The sequence below is a fragment of the Epinephelus lanceolatus genome, chromosome 6 (assembly GCF_041903045.1).
Source record: "Epinephelus lanceolatus isolate andai-2023 chromosome 6, ASM4190304v1, whole genome shotgun sequence".
In the NCBI taxonomy this organism is placed as follows: Eukaryota; Metazoa; Chordata; class Actinopteri; order Perciformes; family Serranidae; genus Epinephelus; species Epinephelus lanceolatus.
Genome location: NC_135739.1, coordinates 46,503,847 through 46,525,393, shown reverse-complemented (window position 1 = coordinate 46,525,393; position 21,547 = coordinate 46,503,847). Strand labels below are relative to the sequence as shown.

The 21,547-nt window shown below is 41.1% G+C and overlaps 1 protein-coding gene across 1 annotated transcript in view; it reads left to right on the top strand.

The window, feature by feature from the left end:
- Window positions 1-20,541, top strand: part of tbl1xr1a (TBL1X/Y related 1a) — a 62,309-nt gene extending 41,768 nt beyond the window's left edge. Inside the window, exons 3-16 of the mRNA XM_033621413.2 lie at window positions 8,347-8,448; window positions 11,049-11,194; window positions 11,311-11,536; window positions 11,867-11,999; window positions 13,557-13,698; window positions 14,428-14,491; window positions 14,888-14,985; window positions 15,681-15,741; window positions 15,827-15,948; window positions 16,315-16,389; window positions 16,615-16,742; window positions 17,430-17,595; window positions 19,016-19,117; window positions 20,452-20,541. Coding sequence (XP_033477304.1) covers window positions 8,391-8,448; window positions 11,049-11,194; window positions 11,311-11,536; window positions 11,867-11,999; window positions 13,557-13,698; window positions 14,428-14,491; window positions 14,888-14,985; window positions 15,681-15,741; window positions 15,827-15,948; window positions 16,315-16,389; window positions 16,615-16,742; window positions 17,430-17,595; window positions 19,016-19,117; window positions 20,452-20,478 — 1,548 coding nt within the window. The 5' untranslated portion in view covers window positions 8,347-8,390 and the 3' untranslated portion in view covers window positions 20,479-20,541. The remainder of the gene's footprint in view (window positions 1-8,346; window positions 8,449-11,048; window positions 11,195-11,310; window positions 11,537-11,866; window positions 12,000-13,556; window positions 13,699-14,427; window positions 14,492-14,887; window positions 14,986-15,680; window positions 15,742-15,826; window positions 15,949-16,314; window positions 16,390-16,614; window positions 16,743-17,429; window positions 17,596-19,015; window positions 19,118-20,451) is intronic.
- Window positions 20,542-21,547: the final 1,006 nt, after the last annotated feature.

Sequence of the window (21,547 nt, the reverse complement as noted above, 5' to 3'; positions counted from 1 at the left end):
TTCTGGGACTAAAAGTTGTATTAAATTGTGTATTTGCAAAATGTAATAATGTACATAATAAAAGATCAATACTTTTACGATACGTTTATGTATCAATACAATATCGGCATGCAAAATACTATGCTGTATTGGACACCCCCACCCCCCACTGAAAATGCTGTGCAGCCCAGTTTAGTAGACAATCAACGAAGTGCAGATGTTCTCTGCATCCTCGGTAAAGGGGGAGTATGGCAAAAGGTGGATGGAGCAGTGACACGAATATTACCATCCGGTAACAACCCTGCCTACACTCATGAGTACTGTCTGTGGTGGAAACACAAAACAGATCTACAGTTTAGGTACATGTCCATACAGGTCACCTACAGTTCCTAGGGTTCTATACTGAAAGTGTTTGGCGGAAAGATGACTAAGAACTGACATCTACTGAAAACGTTGGTCTCATTCTGAACTGGAGCATCTGCAGATTAATTCCACAACCGATATATTATGATCCACTAAAGTTAGGCACAATACGAGATGAATAAGTCAGCTGTTTTTGTTATCTTTGCTGCCTTCTCGACTGTAAGGAAGCCAGAAGGGACAATTCAATCAGTCGCAGCTGTTCACGTGTATGGTCTAGAGTGGCTGGAATACATCTGCAGGGTGGACATTAGCACTCTACTGAGTGCACTTTTCTAGTTGCAGGATGTATTTATCAATTGAGAAGGCTCAGCAGAAACTGCAGTATAATTAGCAGTGGCTTTACAATGTATGAGTAGTGACTGAAGTTAGTGTGTGTAATGCATGCACTGGCAGCAAAAACAAGCGCCACTTACGCACTTCCCTTATGTCTGCATGTACATCAGTCATGCATGTTATCACTTCTGTTGCAAAGAAGAATAGTTGATTGATATAAAGTTAAATGTGTTGTGACAGCAAGAGGCGCATTACCGCATATTGATAAGGTGTTATATTTTTATCACACCACTTTGAGCAAGCTACAGCCTTTGATTGGATGTTTCATTAGCCCATGTTTTGGTTAATGAATTATGTATGCCAGTTGATAACCAAAGGCAAATATGATTTACTTAGTGATATTGATTTCATATTGTGAGGGACAGAGGCTCTCTCACTCTGAGTAATATGAATTCAGTGTTGCTTCCTCAGTAACGCGCCACAATTAGGAAACAGGGTATATGCTGCATGTATTTAATTGCTGTGTCCTGATTTTCCTTTGGTGTTGATTGATAGTCTTTGCGGGTCTTTCTCTCTCGTCCTTGCTCGTTGAGCTGTGACTTGATTTAAGATTTACTGTACAGGCCAGTTTGCCACTGGCAGCAGTCACAAGGGGAGAGAAGGAGAGGGAGAGAGAGAGATGGAGACAGGATGGAAGAAATGCAGAGACAGAGATTCCCTTCTCTCCCATCCCCCTCTGATCTCCCACACTGTCAACACAGAGGATCCTTGCTGCAGATGGTGGCTCCACAGCGCCACTGCAGTGGGATGGTGGTGGAGGGAACTACAGTGCTCTGTTTACAAACTCGTGGTCCTCCCTGGGCATTGCTGCTGTCAAAAGGGATTTGAGCAGAGGGTCTCAGTGAACTATGACTCAACAGGCTGCAGGTTTTTATTTCAACCCAACACAACAGCAGGCGATTTGACTTTATACTCAGCCTTCCATCTTGTTTTAAGTGTATTGATCCAAGCTGCTGTTGTATTTGATTCAAATAAATTGTGCATGCTCTACAGCCTGACTGTTCTCTGTACCAAATACCATAGACTATGAAATGAAATTTACTGTTATATAAATTTGTTACGACTAATGTCGTGATTATCAAGAGTTGCTTAATGTTATTATCTGCCTCATATTTATGTTTTGTTTTTTTGTTTTTTTAATCAAGAAGAATTTCTATTATGAGTCAATTACATTGTGCAGTTTTCTGTGTTTAAGAAAAGTATGTGTGGGTAAGGCAGGTTTAAATATTCTCACTCTGTTTGACTGTTTGCTTGTTTTAAGAAGACAGGTGTTTAAATTCACTCTACATAGAATTGAAATATGTCCAACTTTGGCATCTTCCACTTGTAAAATCAAATAAAACTCGTTGGAAGATTACAGTGTGTGCTGCTACATTCAGTACTGTGCCTGAATGCACTCTGAATAGAAACAGATGGAGGACAGAGGCTGCAGCTCCTCTCACATCCTGATTTTGCTATGCAGGCTGTGCAGACACATTGTAAATCAATGGGCCTAAAAGTTGCATGCCAGTGTAGTGTTGATGCTGTCACTTTAAATAACAGTACACAATTGTACATTTATTGAGTGATTTATGCCTGTAATAAGCTACAGGCACATTCTACTACCCTGTATTGATCTTGTCCACCTTTGAGCTGGTTAACTGGCATCCCTAATAGAAAGATAGATACACACATAGAGTGGGGAGGGGTCTATCAGTGAGAATGAGAGCTTGCCGCCTTGTTTTGTCTCTCAGTAACTTTTAACTGTGTAACAATTAATTGTCACAGTACTCTTTTATGTGAAGGTATTGTGCTGCAGGTCTAACTGTCTAACTCGGTGAGCGTCTGAGTAAGTCTGCGTCAGAGGATCAAAACAAACCTCACGTTAATTTTTTTGTATTCATTTTTTTAAGCTATTGAGCTCTTTTACAGAAACGATTCAGAATTCTTTGTGCCATTGTTCGCTGGAGTACAGAAAATATTCTTTGTTCTGTCAACATTGGGTTGTGTCGTTAATGTGCTAACTGGCTAACTAGTGTCTTGAATACATCCTGTCGGTCTTCTGGTTTCCTTTTTGAATGATCATGCAGATGTAGGAACTAGGGATGGGTCACGATTTTCGAATTTTCGAATAGTCGTTTTATTTTGAAAAATCGATTTTTTTGATGCGACTATTACTATTCGCCGTCTTATTTCTCCCCTTTATTTGACATGCAATTCAGCTCCTAACGGCACGAGGGCAGTATAGGATTGCTACAGCGGTGTGAGATGGGCTACCAGCTAGTTTGATGCTCTTCTACAAACAGGAGAACCATGCAGAGACTACTACAGTCATCAGAAAGTTCCGTGAGGAACAACTTCGACAAAATAAACGAAAATGAGGTGCAGTGCAAACTCTGTGAGGCAAAGCTTGCGTATCACAAGTCTACAACAAGTATGCACAGTCATTTGAGAGCGAGGCATGCAGGAGGCGGCGAGGGACCGTACGGCCGGGCGTTCGAAAAATTGTCTAATAGTTGCCATGATTTTCGAATAGTGTTTTTGCTTGTGCTGCCCATCCCTAGTGGGAACATACTGGAATGCGAAGTATCAGTTTTTTATTAAGTACATTTTTAATATTGCAAATGCAAATTAAACTTTTGGTAGCCTGCTAGAAAAATAAAACCATCTGCTTTTTCATCCTACATTGCTGCAATAAAAATAAATGAAGCGAGATGAACAAACTGAAAACTTTATTTTATTATATTAAAACAGATTCTGACAAAGTGTTTCCTTAATTTGCAATTGTATAAAGGTAATAAATTGCAATATATTGGAATATATGTTATTTCAATACTCAGAATATTGCAAAACATTTAAAATCGCAATAATATTGTATTGTGACCTAAGTATGGTGATAATTTTGTATCAGGGGGCCTCTGGTGATTCCCAGTCTTTGCTGTGTGTTCATGTGAGACATAAGCAAAGTGAGGTGACAGTCAGCCTTTGTCGCCACTAATTATTTGATATTGATTTTGTGTGTCTGGGCTTTAACATTAAAGAAAAACAAATGTAATTTCTTAAGATTTTGTCCATGTGTCAAAAAAGACACTGTCTTTTTTCTCTGCAGGTTTTCTCCACATATGATAATAGTGAGAGGAATACAGTCAAGTGTAGATGAGGTTTTAGTGGTGATGCAGTGACTTCTGCCTCAAACGGTGGCCAACTCAGCTGCAGTAATGTTATGTCTATCAGTTTCTCTGTAACTGTTGCCTTAAGTCCACACAAAACCTTGTATTTTTGGAGTTACCTGTCATGAATGTGGTCAAACTATAAGCCATGTGTGGCATTTAGGCAGTGGAGCCAGTGTATTGAGAGCACAGTGCACAATGTACCACATAGACCTAGCTATTCACATATTTTATTTGTGTGTGTGTTTGCCAATGTTGATTCAGCTTTGTGGTCATTGTTGAGAATTTGCGTTTGCCCTTTTTTTTGATGGATGGTTGAAAATAGAAAACATGCAATAATGTTGTCTCAGTACACTACCACAAACGACAGCTTCAAAAAATGATCAAAGTTAAAGCATGATTTCAACAACATGAAGTGCATAATAGTTTGAAGGTGTTTGTTTTGGTTGATCCATGTATTTATTTCTGTAGGAGCGTAACTACTGAAGTATTTTTCTAATTATCTTGTACTGAAAATACTCTAAGTTAGATTGTTTTTGCCCCACTGAGGCATTTTCAACAGAAGCTGTCATAAATTTCTGTCATAAACACACAGTAACCACAATGTGGCATGGTTAGCAGGGAGCTGTAATGTTTGCAGTATGGAACTGTTGTAAATTGGAAGTGAAAGCAGCCCGACAGCTGCTTATGATTTAATAATAGCTCTAATTCAGAGTACAGTGTGTCTGCAATGCCCGTGCTTCATGGAGCGGCAGTAACGATTCATTTCAACATCACACAGTGTTGCCAGTTAGCATCCGGCTACTTCGGTAGGTGTTTTTAATCGTGATCAAGTTACTTCTGAGCTCATTTCCTCATCTGATGGTCGTATTATTTTGTCTGCCTGCCGACAGTCCAGTATTCTCTCAATAGAGACAGAGGGTCCAGGCACAGATAAGTGTCGCTGAGCCAACATGCCACAGGATGATATCACCTCTTTTTGTGCTGTCTTGGCCAAATAATGTTGCCTGTCTCCTGGGTAGACAGATCCCAAACAGCTCAGCCATGGCAGCCGTATTCTCTTGTGAATGTGATGCAACTGGCTCTAGTGTGGAGGCTGCTGCTGCTGTTATAGCTTGACTCTGCAGGATTAGCAAATGTTATCACTGGTCACAGGAGTGGGCCCATTCTTTCTTTACACAATGCCACATGTGCTGGTTGCTGTAGCAGTGACCAGTTTCCCCTCAAGATATCATTAAAGATTAATCTCATCTCCTCAACTTACCTGTGAAAAGTATGTGATAATAGCATCACTGTGTGAGTTTATTGATCATGTTAGTTAGTCAGGAGAGCGAGAAATGGTTAATACAGTCGAATCCTGACTGCGCCACACCCCCCCCCCCACCCGGGGGTTTGACATTCTGCAAATGTTAAGACCACAGGTCATACTAAATGTTTTGCTGTGCCAGACGACGAAAATCTAACATCCTGGGAAGTGAAATGTAACCTCGAGCTCACAGTACCCATGAGAGTGTTTCATCCACTTAAATGCCATTAAATGCACAGAAAGTCTCCTTCTCCAGGGAGAGGGGGCTGCAGACACTGAGCTCCAGGCATTACATGGCTGATTATTCTCAGGGGAAATGGGCTTTGAGCTGCTCCTTATTTGGGATCAGCTCCCTGGCTCCGAGTGAGTTTTTAAAGTTGTGGATCCCAACCTTTTTAGTTCATGAAACAACAGACAAAAGCAGTGTCGAATTGTGATCCCCTGACATGCCCAGACTGAAGAAGCCATACCACAGGAGGTGTCCCCACTTGTGTTTTTCAGTTCATAGTGTGTAGTGTGAGGGTCTGAGGACTGAAGGATGTAATATGCTGTTGTAGGCAAATTGTGAATTGTAATATTGGGCTTAAAAAATAACTTAAATTGAATAGTGGATTGGTACTCAGATCAGGGGAGGGAGAAGCAGCTCTGGGAGAAAGCACACTTTAAAGGTCCAGTGTGTAGAATGTAGGGGGATATATTGGCAGAAATGGTATATAATATTCATCACTAGTTTATAATCACCTTAAACAAAGAATTTTTGTATTTTTGTTACCTTGGAGTGAGCTGTTTATCCACATACAGAGCAGGTCCTTTTCCACAGAGTCCGCCATGTTGTTTCTACAGGTGCCTGGAATGGATAAATCAAACACTTGCTCTGGATAGGGCTATTCGCGTTTTTGCATCTGCTGCTGTAGTTCGTTTGAGAATTGAGTTTTCTAGGATACAGCAGATGTGACCTGCCTAACTCTCCATGTGATTAGTTAGTACTTGTTGCCTTTGCTGGTTTGGCTGGTGAGGGTTAGGCAAGATAAGTGAGATTGGTTAGGGTAAGAATGTCAGGGTAAGCCAATGAGAGGCAGAGTTTGTTCAGAGCTTGAATATCATGCTTTTATGCCACCTTCCTGCCTTGCAGTTCTGTATAAACGGTACAATAGTGGAATGGGGGGACAGAGTATCCTTGCCTCTGAGCTGGGAATGGAGGTATTAACAGTGCCGGTTAACAGTATTAACAGTGGAGGTATTCATGGGCACCACGGGTGTAACGTTTTGACGTGTTATGTGTGCGTCCCACTGCGGGAAATTTAAAAAGGAGCTGATAGCAGTTGGCGGCTAACTCAAAGAAGAACAGTGGCCAAAAATATCCCAAAATTGAGACAACAATGAGGTCTAGGAGCTCCTTACTCTCTTAGCAGAGGACAAGATCAGCAGCCATATTTAACAGACACTAAATGATTGTTATTGACATGTTATGCCATTGCTGTTGTTTATTAAGAACTGCCGATGCCTATGTTATAAGTCACACTAGAGGCTAATGCTGTTGTGTTACGTGTCACATAGGGCTGCAGTTCACCTACTTGACTGGCTCGTGGAGTGAATAGAGGAGAGGAGGGTAGGGGCAGTATTGCGCACGCGCGGCTTCCGTAGAAGACAAAATAACATCTCTAGGCGTCCTGATCAAAAATCGTTTACCCTCGATTTCATTCATTTTAAATCGTTTGACCTCAAAATCGTAATCACAATCACCAGACGATTAATTGCACAGCCTTTGTGTCACGCCTATTAAGCCTCTTTTGCTTTCACGATGCATCACATGAGATGTCGCAGATGTTTGTTTTTGTGTAAAAATGCAAAGGCGGCATAAAGAAGGGACTTTGTAGCAGCCCTTTGGCGTGATCTCTGCGTAAAAAGGGCTTGACAAGTACGGGCCATGCCTTTGCTATCACAGGAAAATGCAAATTCATGCTTAGCACATGGGAGAAGTTAAAGTTGGCCACTAAATCCTACAGACCAGATCTTTCAGAGTGAGAAAGAATATTTGTTAATGCTGAAGAAGCACAGCTGAAGAAAATCTTCAATCCGTACATACTGTTCCTCGTGAGAAGTAGCTGCTTTGCATACCAGCATACACATAGCAAGCTTTTAGGTAACATGGGAATAGAGAGGAGAGTTCATCAAAATGTTGTAGTTCCAGTCAAGACAGTCGCCACTATGAGGAAATACACCAGATAACCTCAAGCTGTCATAAGTCACCCAACATAGGCCTTTCAACAACAGAATGTTCCTGATTGTAATTTAACAGCCTTAAGCTGTCAAGGCTGTGAAGAGTCGTACTTAAGTCACCGTTTCTGTTCATTTGATCCACGCTGAACTGGAAAATTCAGTAGTGTTACAACACTGGTGGGAAATGTTCTCCAGGCTAGATGAAACCTGTTGAGAAACTTGATGTTTGAAGGTTGTGTCATAGATGGGCCTGATGCCAGATGGGTCTGAATAGTCAACCAGGATCTCAACCTCAACCTCAACCTTCCACCCATTACTAACATCTGATCTGTATCTGGATAATGATAACTGATCTCAGCACCTTTGCATTTCCACCTTGCATTAAAACACATTCTTGTTATCTCGATTCTGTCTGCATTGTGATTGGATCTCAATATGCAAAAATTATAGCCAGGGCTTTATCTTTTGTTGTATGAATTGTGAGATAATGATAGATATAAGGCATTGACATTACAGTGTGTGCTTGCATGTATTTGATTGGCTTACACAGGGCCTTATGGGTGACATTTCACCCAAAGATACAGAAATAAAAAAACAGATGAGATAGATCTGTTACATTCTTATAATTACACATATTTTAGTAGGACAGCCTACCTACTTGGTAACACTTAAATTAGACCTAACTTTGGCATGTAGTAGGTCAACAATATATCACATTTCCACAATCATTTTAGCAGTGACATAAGCTTTTATTTTGGTAGACATTTAATTAAAGGATTTTTAAAGTCCTCATTTGAATCTGATGCTTTGATGATAAAAAGAAACAGATCAAGTCACACTTAAATTGTCTTTATGAAGATGCAGTCACTGTGCATTGAGCAGTAGTGTTAATGGTGAGTGTTTCCCTTCTCTGATGAATCTCTCTCTGTTTTCCAGGCTAGGTGTGTGCGTGCTGACCTCATGGTGTAACAGGAGTAAAGATGAGCATTAGCAGTGATGAGGTCAACTTCCTGGTCTACAGATACCTACAGGAGTCAGGTATCTTCTCAAATTCTTACTATATTTATCAAGCTTTTTTTTTTTTTTGTTACCTTAAAATGTCATAACATATTTCTTATTAACCAACTTTTATTTGTGCGTAGTTTATGAGTTTGCTTTCCTACCAGTCTGATTTTTACATCTAATGTCATGTTGTTTTGTTTTTCATTATTTCTAAATTTAGTTTTGGTTTGATATGGAAACAGTTGCAAATGAATTTAAATGACTGAAGGTCCAAAGTATAGGCTGTATGTAAAGATGGACGTGTCTCCACTTACCCCCACTGTTCATAATTGAAGCCAAAATATTCTGGAGACGACCGTTGCCATCTTGTGCTGGTGACATTGTTTGGCACCAGAGTCTACGTAGTTGCAATTTCTGCAGCGTGGAGCTCCTGCCCATACACCTGTCCGATCAGTCTCAAGCAGCCACAGTGATCATGATCACACTGTTGATACACAGAGCTGTCAATCCTGACATCAGATTCCCCTTTACAGCACCAAATAACCGATTAAAACCAAACTTATCAGAAAAATAAACACTTGAACATTGTGTGATAAGAGTTAACTAAACAACTGAAATCATCTTTGTGAAAAAAAGTAACTTGAGATGTACTTTGAGTTTTCAGTTTGGCCCATGTCCAATATGCTTACATGAAGGGGGTGGGGTTCATGACCTACACTGCAGCCAGCCACCATGGACCGTCATGTCCCCCATCTTTTATATACAAGTCCACACTTCTACCTCACTGGTTTTGTGTATGAATGTGTATGTATATTGTGCAGGCCATGCCTATTGAGGGGAATAGCCATCTCTGTTATTGCTTGTAATGAAGATATATCCAGCAGGCCCCTTTAAGCTGCATTTTAGTTTACTGAGTCAACTTGGTTACTGTGTATACATAACGCAGCATCTAGTATGGGCCAGCGTATTGTATGAAAGGCACATCTTAGTAAAGAGAAGTTATTGATGGAAAATGACACCATACAGATGGATAAACACATCCTCTGTCAGTGTGTGTGTGTCAGTGTACTTTCAGAATGAACCATAGAGTGGGATAAAGTGAGGGGGTTATAACTACTTAATCAGTCATAGGTGGTAAACAGGCTGTGTTTATGTAGCAGTGCTACCATGAGAAACAGTGCTAAAGGCTGTATGAAGAGTGGCTTTCACCCACACACACATACATGCTGCTGCCATGCAAAGTAGTGACTTCAGCCCTTTTTACACAGAGATCGTGCTATTGGGCTGCTGCAAAGTCCCTTCTTTATGCCGCCTTTGCATTTTACACAGAACAAAGTATCCAGTATATGATTTTAGACAGCATGCCAACATTGTGAAAGTGAAAGAGGCATGATGGGATACCATGTCAACAGCATAACATGGTAATAACAATCATTTACTGTCCTGTTATATGGCAGCTCATCTCATCCTCTGGTCGGAGGGTAATGACTCCTGGACCTCATTATTTTCTCAATATGCGAATATTTTTGGCTGCTGTTCTTCTTCTTCGAGTGAGCTGCTAACTGCTGTCGGCTGCCTTTTAAATCTTTTCATACATAACGTTGTGAAATCATTGCACCTGTGCCACCCATGATCCCATCCTGCTGCCTGTCCCATTTCTACTGACTTGGTTTTGGCACTGTTACTACCTCTGATGCTGGCTTAAAGCTGAGTCAACTGTGTCCCTCCATACTATGATTATACCTTTTATAAATAATGGTGAGGCAGAATAATGGCATGAAATTCCCGCCTTAAAGACGCCATGTTAAAGGGGCTGTAGGGACACATTGCACATTGCACATTGAGAAAGAACTCAAGATCAGTTGGATAAATGGTGGTGCTTTTCACCCTGACAAAAAAACTTGATAATTAAAATGAGTCTCTAAATAATACTTCATTGGCCAGTAGACTCCCAGGCTTCCTGTCCTTTGTGTGTGGATCTGTAGATGTGACAATAACCTTTATCCCTCTGTGGTGAGCTATGTAAACCAAAACCCCCATATCACCGTGGAGGAGCTGCCAGAAGGCTCAGTTCAGCTGGCACTGCTCCACTGTCATATGTGTGTGTGAATGAAAGCGTCTGAAACTTCCCATCCTATGCTACATATCATATTTATTACATCATATAGTTTGTAAGGCACAGATGGCTCTTGTAAATCAAAAATCCTTTCACAGTTGTATTGTTCCATCTTTTATTGAAGCATGAAAGTGGAGCAAAAAGCAATCAGGAAACTGTGAGAGATTACAAGCCCAGCCATGTTTTCATGTGTGCATTTTTCATAGATGGAGGGGTCTGCGCTCAGCTGGCGCTGCTGTTGCAAAATTGGTCTTTTAAGTCCAACATGTAAATCCTCTTTGTTGAATAGAGGTTGTAATACAAGCATTCTCTGAGAAATGCTCAAGAAATTGAAAGTAAAGAATAGTAGCAGGAATAAGATGGCTCCATGGCAGTCGACAAAACACAAAATGTAGTTCTTCAATAAATCATGAGGGAAATATTATTTCCTGTGATATACAGAGCATTATGCTGTTGCTGTCCAATGTGAAAAATATCTTCTCCTCTCCTGCCCTCTTTCTCCCTCTCTCCTCCTCTCCAGGGTTCTCCCACTCAGCGTTTACTTTTGGTATAGAGAGTCACATCAGCCAGTCCAATATCAATGGTGCTCTGGTTCCCCCTGCTGCCCTCATCAGCATCATCCAGAAGGGCCTGCAGTACGTCGAGGCTGAAGTCAGCATCAATGAGGTGGGACATGTACAACATAATAGAAACTCTCCTCTCCTCTCCTCTCCTCTCCTCTCCTCTCCTCTCCTCTCCCTCTCCCTCTCCCTCTCTAACAGATTATTTCTCCCACTGCGTAGGACGGCACGTTATTCGATGGGCGGCCCATTGAATCCCTGTCCCTGATTGATGCTGTGATGCCAGACGTGGTTCAGACGAGGCAGCAGGCCTACCGAGACAAAATGGCCCAGCAGCAGGCTGCTGCTTCAGCACCGACATCGGCCACTGGAGGCAGCATCGCTGGCAACACCAAGAATGGAGAGAATACTGCCAACGGGGAGGAGAACGGAGCCCATGCCTTAGCTAGTGAGTAATATACCAATAGAAAAGGACGTCCGATGACAATGGTTAGCTACCTGCAATTTTTAAGCTATGTGAACAGTATGTTTATTAAGGAGGACAAAATGTTTTGACCCTGGGAATAGTAGTTTCACAAAAAAATCCAAGAAGTGTAATTCTTTATTAATGAAATATTACTTTACAGAACACTGTGAGAGTTGATCATTCACACTTACTTACAGTGGTAAAGAATGGCAAAGACCTTCCAAAAAAGTTGATAATGTATTTTCTATGAATTCCTGTTGTTAACGTGACCTCTTGCCTGGCTGTGTTTCACCCCTCAAACTCTGTGCTTAGACAACCACGCAGACCTGATGGAGGTGGATGGAGATGTGGAGATACCTCAGAACAAGGCCATGGTCCTGCGGGGCCACGAGTCAGAGGTCTTCATCTGTGCCTGGAACCCAGTCAGTGATCTTCTGGCATCGGGGTTGGTGTTTCATACCTTCTCTTGTGACACTTATCCTAAACCCTTGTTCTATGCTTGTGTGTGTGTGTCTCGATTCTTTACCATCGTATGCCTTTATTAGGCAGTGCCAGTAGAGAGGTGATATGAAACAAGGTCGAGATACTGGGCAATGGACCCCAGCTGGACTACAACCAAGTCAGCATCTTAAACCCTAAACCACGGAGGGGTCCATTTATTTCTTGTTTTTTCCAAACTATGGCCCATACCCTTAGTTCATATCCTCGCATTCTAGAAGCTGGAACCAGCAAGCATTTGGTTTTTAGCCTCTGTGCGGGCGATAGCCATGGTCGGAGGCATGATATTTTTGGGTTGTCCATCTGTCTGTCCCATTCTCTCTAACCCGATACCCCAAGGTGGCCTTGAGGGAATTTTTTCAAATTTGACACAAATATCCACCAACGAACTGATCAGATTTTGGATGTCATAGGTCAAAGGTCAAGGTCACTGTGATGTTGCATCTGTCGCATTCTCGTGAACACAATATGTCAAAAACACATTGAGGGAATTTCTTCAAATTTGGCACAAACATTCACTTGGACTAAACAATTAACTGAATAGAATTTAGTGGTTAAAGGTCAAGTAGTCTGTGACCTTGCATCTGTCTGATTTTTATGAACATGATATCTCAAGAAGGCCTTGAGGAGGATTCCACAAATTTGGCACAAACATCCACTTGGACTCAAGAATGAACAGAAATTGGTGGTCAAAGGTCAAGGCCACTGTGACCTCATAAAACATGTTTTTGTTTATTCAAATTTAATAATATTGTCGCACTTCCCCAGCAATACACCCACCAAATCTGAAGTGACTGGATGAACCGTTCTTGAGATATGTAAAGGTGACCTATACATACATACAGACAGACAGACAGACAAAGATTCTTTGCTTTATAGTCAGATGGGTGTAAACTGTAAGTGCAACTTGATTGGTTTGCAGAGGCATTCAACGGCAAGGCGGTAATTCTAGTGTTACATGATAACTTAATAATAATAATAAACTTTATTTATATACACCATTGATACAACACTCATACAACTTTGAGTGCCATGTTGTTGTGATAGTATGATCACGTGTTAAATACATTTCAGTTGTCTAAATTAATGATGTCAACCGAATTGTAATTAAAAACTAAAGAAAGGAGTTACTGAAAGTTTTGCACACATTTAAATGTGTCCCCAAAGTACTGCGTAACAACATTAGTTTGAGTTTTTTAAATGTTATGTTGCACACGTTTGCCGTAATGTGATATAAATTGATATAAGATTTCTCACTGATACTGTGACAATGATTTTGACCTTTGACCAGCTGCTGTTTGATGGCCACAGTGTGATCAGTGAATATGGCAAAGTTACATGAAACAACAGTTCAAATCAAATCTAATGATGAAGAATACAATACTGCTACAGCTTCAGCTGTTTTTGATAAAATCCAGAGAAAAACTGCTGACAAACGATGCATAAGAGGAACTTGTTTTCTATTGAAACGTGATTAATATTGAAATGTATTTGTCTGTCTCAGGTCTGGTGATTCAACAGCTCGTATCTGGAACCTGAGTGAAAACAGTACAAGCAGCTCTACACAATTGGTCCTGAGACACTGCATAAGAGAGGGAGGGCAGGACGTCCCCAGCAACAAAGACGTCACCTCGCTAGACTGGAATGTAAGCGCGCTAACACGTTCATGTAACATGTGAGTCACCCTGCATGGGTGCATTCATTTCAAATATGGGAACAGGTCAAAGCTGTAGGAATGGTATAAATATTTGTCGCATATGTGAGAGTGCTGTTTCATACGATATCATGCTATTTGACAGCCAAACTTTTTAAAAAATATATTTATATTCCCCTTTTTTTTTGGTTTCCAATCTACAGAAAAATACTTGGACTCAGGTTGCTACTGCTTATTATTTTAAATGTTTGAACTCTTAATAACCATGCATAGAAAGCAAAAACAACAACACATACTTTGTACTGAATGTACATGTACAGTCCTATATACACCATAAAGGCAAATTGCAACAAATGTCTCATCACAGAAGAACTCCCAGAGCGCTGTGAACATAACTGTTAATGATGTCTAACAGTGGAAGATCATCAGAGAGTGGAATTTTCCTTTAGTTGAGCCAGTGGATTGTAAACCTGAGCCAAGGGCAGAGGCAAAAATTTCCTGGAAAGCGTCCATGCTGATGAAAAACACAGGCCTCCCTTCTGATCTCAGCTGAATTACAGCTAACGCTCATTCAGCCTGGACTCTGTGAGGCAAATTCTGAAACTGCAAAAGACAACGTGGGCCTGCAAACGTGTCCAAACTGGCCTTGCCAGGCTCATCTGTCCAACACACACACTCTCTAAGCCACTCTCACACTTCTCTCTCTCTCTCTCTCTGGCAGAGTGAGGGCACACTGTTAGCAACAGGCTCCTATGACGGCTTTGCCAGAATATGGACGAAGGACGGTGAGATGACTTAAAAATTATTAAACATTAGCATGTGTTCTTTGACCATAGATTTAAGACAGAATTGTATACCAAGAGTAATAACGTATAAAAGTGTATTTATATACATAGTATATTTGCAAATATGAAAGAGTGAACACAAGTGTTGCTGTGGTAATGCTAATAATGAGTGTGCTGTGGTGTGTTTTTTTTTTTTTTTTGCTTATCCTGTACTGCAGCCTGTATGCTACATGGCTGAGTTAATCCTTGAACAATGCTGCCACCTAGAGGCAGGTTTGCATATTGCCATTCAACTGATGACCCTTTTTGTGTTATTTAGACCCTTAATGGCTTGTTGTTATTTACAAATTTGATACTTACAGATTTCCTCCCCCCTCTGTGTGTTTTGCTCCACAGGGAACCTAGCCAGCACACTTGGCCAACACAAAGGTCCCATCTTTGCCCTAAAGTGGAATAAAAAAGGCAATTTTATCCTGAGCGCAGGAGTAGACAAGGTAAACCAGCATCTATTCTCTGAATCAGGTCGATATGTTAAATGACTTTTAGCATGATTTCTCATTAGGGCTGGGAGATAAATTGACTTAACTCTTTATATAAATTTTTGTATCATTTTTTTAAAGCTACTGGCATGAGGCTCGCATTGACGTTTTGGTTCCCCTGATTGCTCTCGTTGCTTTCTCCCTCACACAGACACACACACACACACTCACACGAAAGATGACACACAAACACTTTATGTGACATGCACTTTCCCACCCATCCATCTCTTCTGGGTGATTGTGTGTGAGCAGGCGAGGAATGTTTTTTGTATCTGCAGGGCTCCAGAAACTGACCATTTATTTCAGTTTTGCAACCATGGCGCACCGGTGCATCTTGCAAATATTATTAATTTGTATGCTGGAGAGCTGTTACTTTGTTTGATAAATCCTTATGGTTAACTTTCTGTTACCTGCTATCATCTAACTGTTGATCGGGAGCTTCAAGTTACTCGCTAAAACATTTACACATTTGGCCCGAAATGAGCTGCTTCAGAGTAAAGAGAAACAAACAGTTGTTCCTTTGAGTTATTTCATTATTATTCAGGCCATATCTCCCAGCCCTATTTCTCATGTAATGTTTTAATAAGTCAAACAAATGTACTGTGCAGTCATTGTTAGCCCTAACTGTACATGTACATGTGTCCTGCCAGACAACAATCATATGGGATGCCCATACAGGAGAAGCCAAACAACAGTTTCCCTTCCATTCAGGTACAAAAGCTTCTCTTCTTGTCTCTTAAAATGTTCCAGCTTTGGTGTTTGATCTTGCTAACATCCATCTTTCTACCTCCCACAGCTCCAGCACTAGACGTGGACTGGCAGAGCAACAATACGTTCGCCTCCTGTAGTACAGACATGTGCATCCATGTCTGTAAACTGGGACAGGACAGGCCCATTAAAACATTCCAGGGACACACAGTAAGTGCTTTGTTTGTGTGTGTGTGTACATATATATATATAGTTACACATTTGTATCCTCACTGCCAATGTATCTTTGCGAAGCACCTAAAGGAGATTGGAAAAGTGTTACTGTCACTGTTCATATGGATATTTGGTCTCAACTGGTTAGGATGGATTTGTAAGCATTCAGTTGGACCTAGGCTTCACATAAACTACATTCTATGCATTAGCTTTATTAAAACAGTACTTTCATTTGTAAATAGTATTGCAAGAAGAGAGCTGGATGGCACAAAGACATGACATACTGTATATACTTTACACCACAAAAAAGGTCTCTGTGTTTGTGCGTCTACATTCCTTCATCCCTCTCTTTTCTCTCCTCAGAATGAAGTAAATGCAATCAAGTGGGATCCCACAGGGAACCTGCTAGCCTCCTGCTCAGATGACATGACGTTGAAGGTGAGCCAAGAGCTAAACCCTGAGAAATACTGGACATCTTGTGTCATTAATATCACTGTTACTACTACCATAAAGGGAGTAATGATGTGGTCACGATGGCTGGAAAATCAGACAGTGATGATGACAGACAGTGGTCAAACTGTACAATGACTTGTGTAACTGTATTTGCTATGCCTGTCATTTAATGATGAATTTAAGTGAAGGATGATTTTTTTTTCTTACCAGATTTGGAGTATGAAGCAGGACTCGTGTGTTCATGATCTGCAAGCCCACAGTAAAGAAATCTACACCATCAAATGGAGTCCGACCGGCCCTGGAACCAACAATCCCAGTGCTAACCTCATGCTAGCCAGGTGAGTGTCTGCGTTACAAACAACAATGGTATGCAAGTTAGTTGGCCAATAGAAGGAGGAAAGAAGTACATTCTCTCTACTAAACACTGGCCTTTTAGCTTGCTTTACACACCAAATGTGTTGCTTGTAGTACTTTGTAATCAAATGCTATCATCATTTACTTTGCTTGGTCAGCTCACTAGTTGGTTTCCCAGTAAAAGTTTAAAAAAAAAAAAAAAAACAACTGCTAGAATGATAACTAACTTTGAATTAGTTAGTCATTTTCTTGCCCTCAGTGTGCCTTCAATAAGAGATTATATTCCTGACCTTTTGCTGCAGTGAAAAGAGTTTCCTTTTTGGCAGCTATTCTTTCAGCTGTCACTTTAATGGTGTTCAGCAGAAGAGGTTGCCACCCACAGAGCTCAAGCTTTCATATATGTTTGACTCAACATTACGTGCGGAACAGCGTTGTAGAGTATTGAGTTTCTGAGACATACAACTTTAATGCATTATGCCATACAACCTGACAGTTTCTGCCTTCAGTGTAGCAGAGAAGCAAAATGTCTTTCCGTGTCCCAGTAACCTAAACTTTGCACAATAGTTTTATTTGTGCACGTCTGCATGATAAGGCTACATTTTTGAAACATTGTCCCTATTCCACAGCAGCATTTCTGTAACCCTGCTTGTCCCTGCCTGTTACTTCCACAGTGCATCGTTTGACTCCACAGTTCGTCTTTGGGACGTGGAGAGAGGCATCTGTATCCATACGCTGACTAAACACCAGGAGCCAGTCTACAGCGTGGCGTTCAGCCCTGATGGTCGGCATCTGGCCAGTGGCTCTTTTGACAAATGTGTGCACATCTGGAATACACAGGTAGGAAGAGAATGTGATGAACATTGTGTTTGTCAACTGAATATCCTTTTATTTTTTATTCATTCTTATTTTATGTCTCTTTTAATGCCACTGTATTATTGTTGATGAGGGGAAGTGTGGTTGTGGTTTTTATGAGATACTGGACAGTTGAACTTCCCTTCAGGGATGAATTAAGTTCTTTCTGTCTATTCTATTTATCTATCTATTGAAAGCCATGGTCAGGTTAGTCTGTAGCTACTGAAGGTGTTATTGCAGCTCATGAAGGCTGTTCAGTCATGGCATGTGACATCACACTGTCCAGGCAAACATGCTGAAAAATATATTTTAAAGCTGCAAGCTGTAATAAGGAGGTCTTCACTGCATGGGTGTAAACCAGATAATGCACAACAGGGGTCGAACTGAATATGACAGAGTGTGTGATAGAAACGTGTCCTTGGACCGTTCCCTTGGTTTTCATTTTTTTACTGTATACATATAGTCGTGATAAAATCAGGACATCCTGTGAAAGTTTATCCTTAAGGAAAATGGACATATCAATATTTGATCTTCTTTTAAACTGTATATATAGGTAAAGGTGACGTAATTGACTCAAAAACAAAGAGCGGAAGAGCCCTGGTTTCCAGTTGTAGGCTGTTTGTAGTCCGTGTGATATTGACCAATCACGTTTGAGCCGGCTGCAGTTGCTGCCAGGCTAAACACTCCGTGCGGTGAACTAACGAGGTGAACTAACATAATTGACGTCACTGCAAACTCTGAATCCATCGCAATGGTTCAGCATATTTACTTATATATAAACGGAAGTTGGAAACGGAAATTCGCCTCCTCCGCCCAAATCAAACCAGACTGCCAAAAAATCGGGGGTCTGCCCCCAGAGGCTGTATCGCCGTCTGCCGGAAGTCAGATGCCAAATACAGCCGATGGGTTCCGAGAATGAGTTTTTTGTAACCCCCAGGTGACAAATGTGATACTTCCAAGCTTCTTTAATCAATATTTTTTAAATTAACCATAGCTCAACATCATTTAGCTCATTGTTTAGGTTTTTGCTGCAGGTGTCATCCACCTTGTTTCCAGCTGCAGCAGTATTCCACAGAGAAGTTCCAATAAACTGACTGTGCGCCACCTGCCCAGCACTAAACAGGAGATTTAGCAGTTTGAATGTTGGGCTCACATTCACCAGGTGGACAGAAATACAAGTGGACTGCTGCCCCCAAGTGGCCAAAGAAATCAATTACTGCAGTGTTAAGCCTCCTGCTGTGGTGTGTTGTGTTGTTTTATGTACACCACTGTGCTCAGTTCTGGCCAAAATATAGCAAAAAAGAAAGAATTCACATTAAATAATGTTTTTTATTTTCACAGAATCAGCCTTTATCCTACCTATTATCTGTCTCCTCACCCTCTGTTTCTGTCTCTTGTGCTGCAGACGGGCGCTTTAGTCCACAGTTACAGAGGGACGGGGGGAATCTTTGAGGTTTGCTGGAATGCAGCAGGGGACAAAGTGGGAGCCAGCGCATCAGACGGATCTGTAAGTATACACAGGACTATTTGGATAGATGTTCTCTAGCCAGGGATGCACTGATTTATTGCTCAAAAATTGCTATTGGGGGTGTCAGTGGCTGAATGGATAGAGCAGGCGACCCATGTACATGGCTGTTGCCGCAGCGGCTCAGGTTCGACTCCAGCCTGTGGCCCTTTGATGCATGTCATTACCCCTGTCTCTCTCCCCCATCATGCTTAGCTGTTCTATCAATTAAAGGCAGAAATGCCCCAAAAAATATCTGTAAAACGCTATTGGCCAATATTCGCCTCAGCTTATCAGCAAATAAGATGACATTCAACGGTGGCAGCAGCCGATGTTTTTCTGTTCTGTCACATCAATTTTGGTGCAGGCTTAAAAGCAGGACATGAAACTAACAGCGTCCCAGGGACAGTAACAAAAAATGTGTTTGGTACGAACGAAGATCATCACAGCAATGTCTTAGAGACGAAAGCACATAGTAAACTCACTATCGCAGCACCAGGACACACTCTGTTTTCCCTGATATTGCTACATTGTGAACAACAATTCTGTGTTGACATCGGCAAGAGGAGAGCTAGTTATTGCTAGCTGTTTGCTGTTAGCTGTTAGTAGCTAGTGGCTGGAACTAACTGTTGACAGAAGTTGCATTGAATTACATTATGATTCATTCAAGCTCTTTTAGTAAAAATGGGTCTCAGGTGAAGGTAAATTATGACATTATCGTGATGCGTTTAAATGTAATCTTGTAAAATCTACTTTTGTATTAGAGAGGGAGTTAATATATGCATTTTTTAAAAGCTGTTTTTCATGTAAAAAAGGTTTCGTTAAAAGGTTGTTTTATAAATGTGTATGACTGACTGTGTTCATTTGAAAGTAGTGTAATGAATGGCTAAAATTACTTGAAAACAGTTCAGTCACTTTTATTCTTCCGAGGCCAGAGTTATTATGTTTTTGCGTTGTGCGTCCATCTCTCCCATTCTCATCGATGTAATATCTCAAGAAAGTCATGAGGGAAACTCTTCAGATTTGGCACAAACGTCTGCTTGGACTTAGCAATGAGCTGATAAGATTTTGTTGGTCGCAGGTCACTGTGACCTGGCGTCCGTCCCACTCTCATGGCTGAGATAACGCCTTGAGGAAAATTTCTTCAAATTTGGCACAAACGTTCACTTTGACTCAAGAATAAACTGATCCGAATTTTGTGGTCACTGTGACCTCACAAACATTTTTATGACAGAGTATGACATTTTATGGCAGACTATACTTTAACATTTTTATGGCCCTTTGATGTTTTTTAATGGCATTTCAGTGATTTTTTTCTCTGTCTCTCCTGTCCCCAGGTGTGTGTACTAGACCTTCGGAAATAGTGCTGCTGTTTGTTGGAAGCCATGGACCGACCATGAATGTGTACATAGCCAAATGACTGTCCCTGCCTGCCCTGCGTACTGCTCACGCTTACGACTATGGCCCCGCCCACCGACAGACAGGAAGCAGGAAACAGGAACAGGAAGCAAGCACCCGACACAGCAGGTCCAGACACAGGGATGAACAGATGGACGGACAGACAGACAGATGGATAAACGGGCGGATGGAAGCGCCCCTCTCTATCTGTGCAGACTCTTACAGAGATGCAGAAGGGACGCAGTGAAAAAGAAAAAACTGATAGACAAAAAAAAAAAAAAAAAAAGTTACAGATCCGTATATGTACCAAAATTTGGAAGCTATTTTGCTTTTTTGATCTTTAAACCATGCTCATCGTCATGAAAATGAAAAACAATGAAAAAAGTGTTGATCTTTGTTACTAGTTGGATCTCATTGTGCAGACATATCAACTTCTCCACCATAAAATAGGATGGCACTTAGTTTTTTTAAATTTCAGATCTCTTGTTTCAATGTTTTTATATTTTTTATCTTTGCGGGAGGGGACAGGGGACGGTCAGGTCAGAGTTTTATTAATTGGAGAAGTACATGCATACAAACACAATCGGACACACACACCAAACAGTTCTCAAAAACAGTGTCCTCATCAAACCAATGTGGCAAATCTAAAGGCTTTTTTCTCTCCTGTATTTCAGTCGTGGTTTCTGCAGCTGCAAGTGGCTCACACGGTTAACCTCAAAATGCAGTAGTTCACGTGTTGTCTTCTCCAGAGGACAGACTCTGGATTCCCCTTGTATATCCACCTGGCCACATGACACAGATGCTGTACATCCAGGCGCTTTAAAAACAGCTCCTGTGTGCACTATTGGATCTAGATGGTCGCACCCACAGTTCTCCTCTCATAACAGTTACCTGGCTTAAAACATAAAGGTTCAATTGGCAAGAAGCTGACCTCCACTTGTCTGAATGTTCAAGGCTGTTTTTAGTAATGCAACAGTAAATCAGGTCCCATCTCTCATTACATACTGTCCTCAGCCAGTAGGACTCCATTACTTC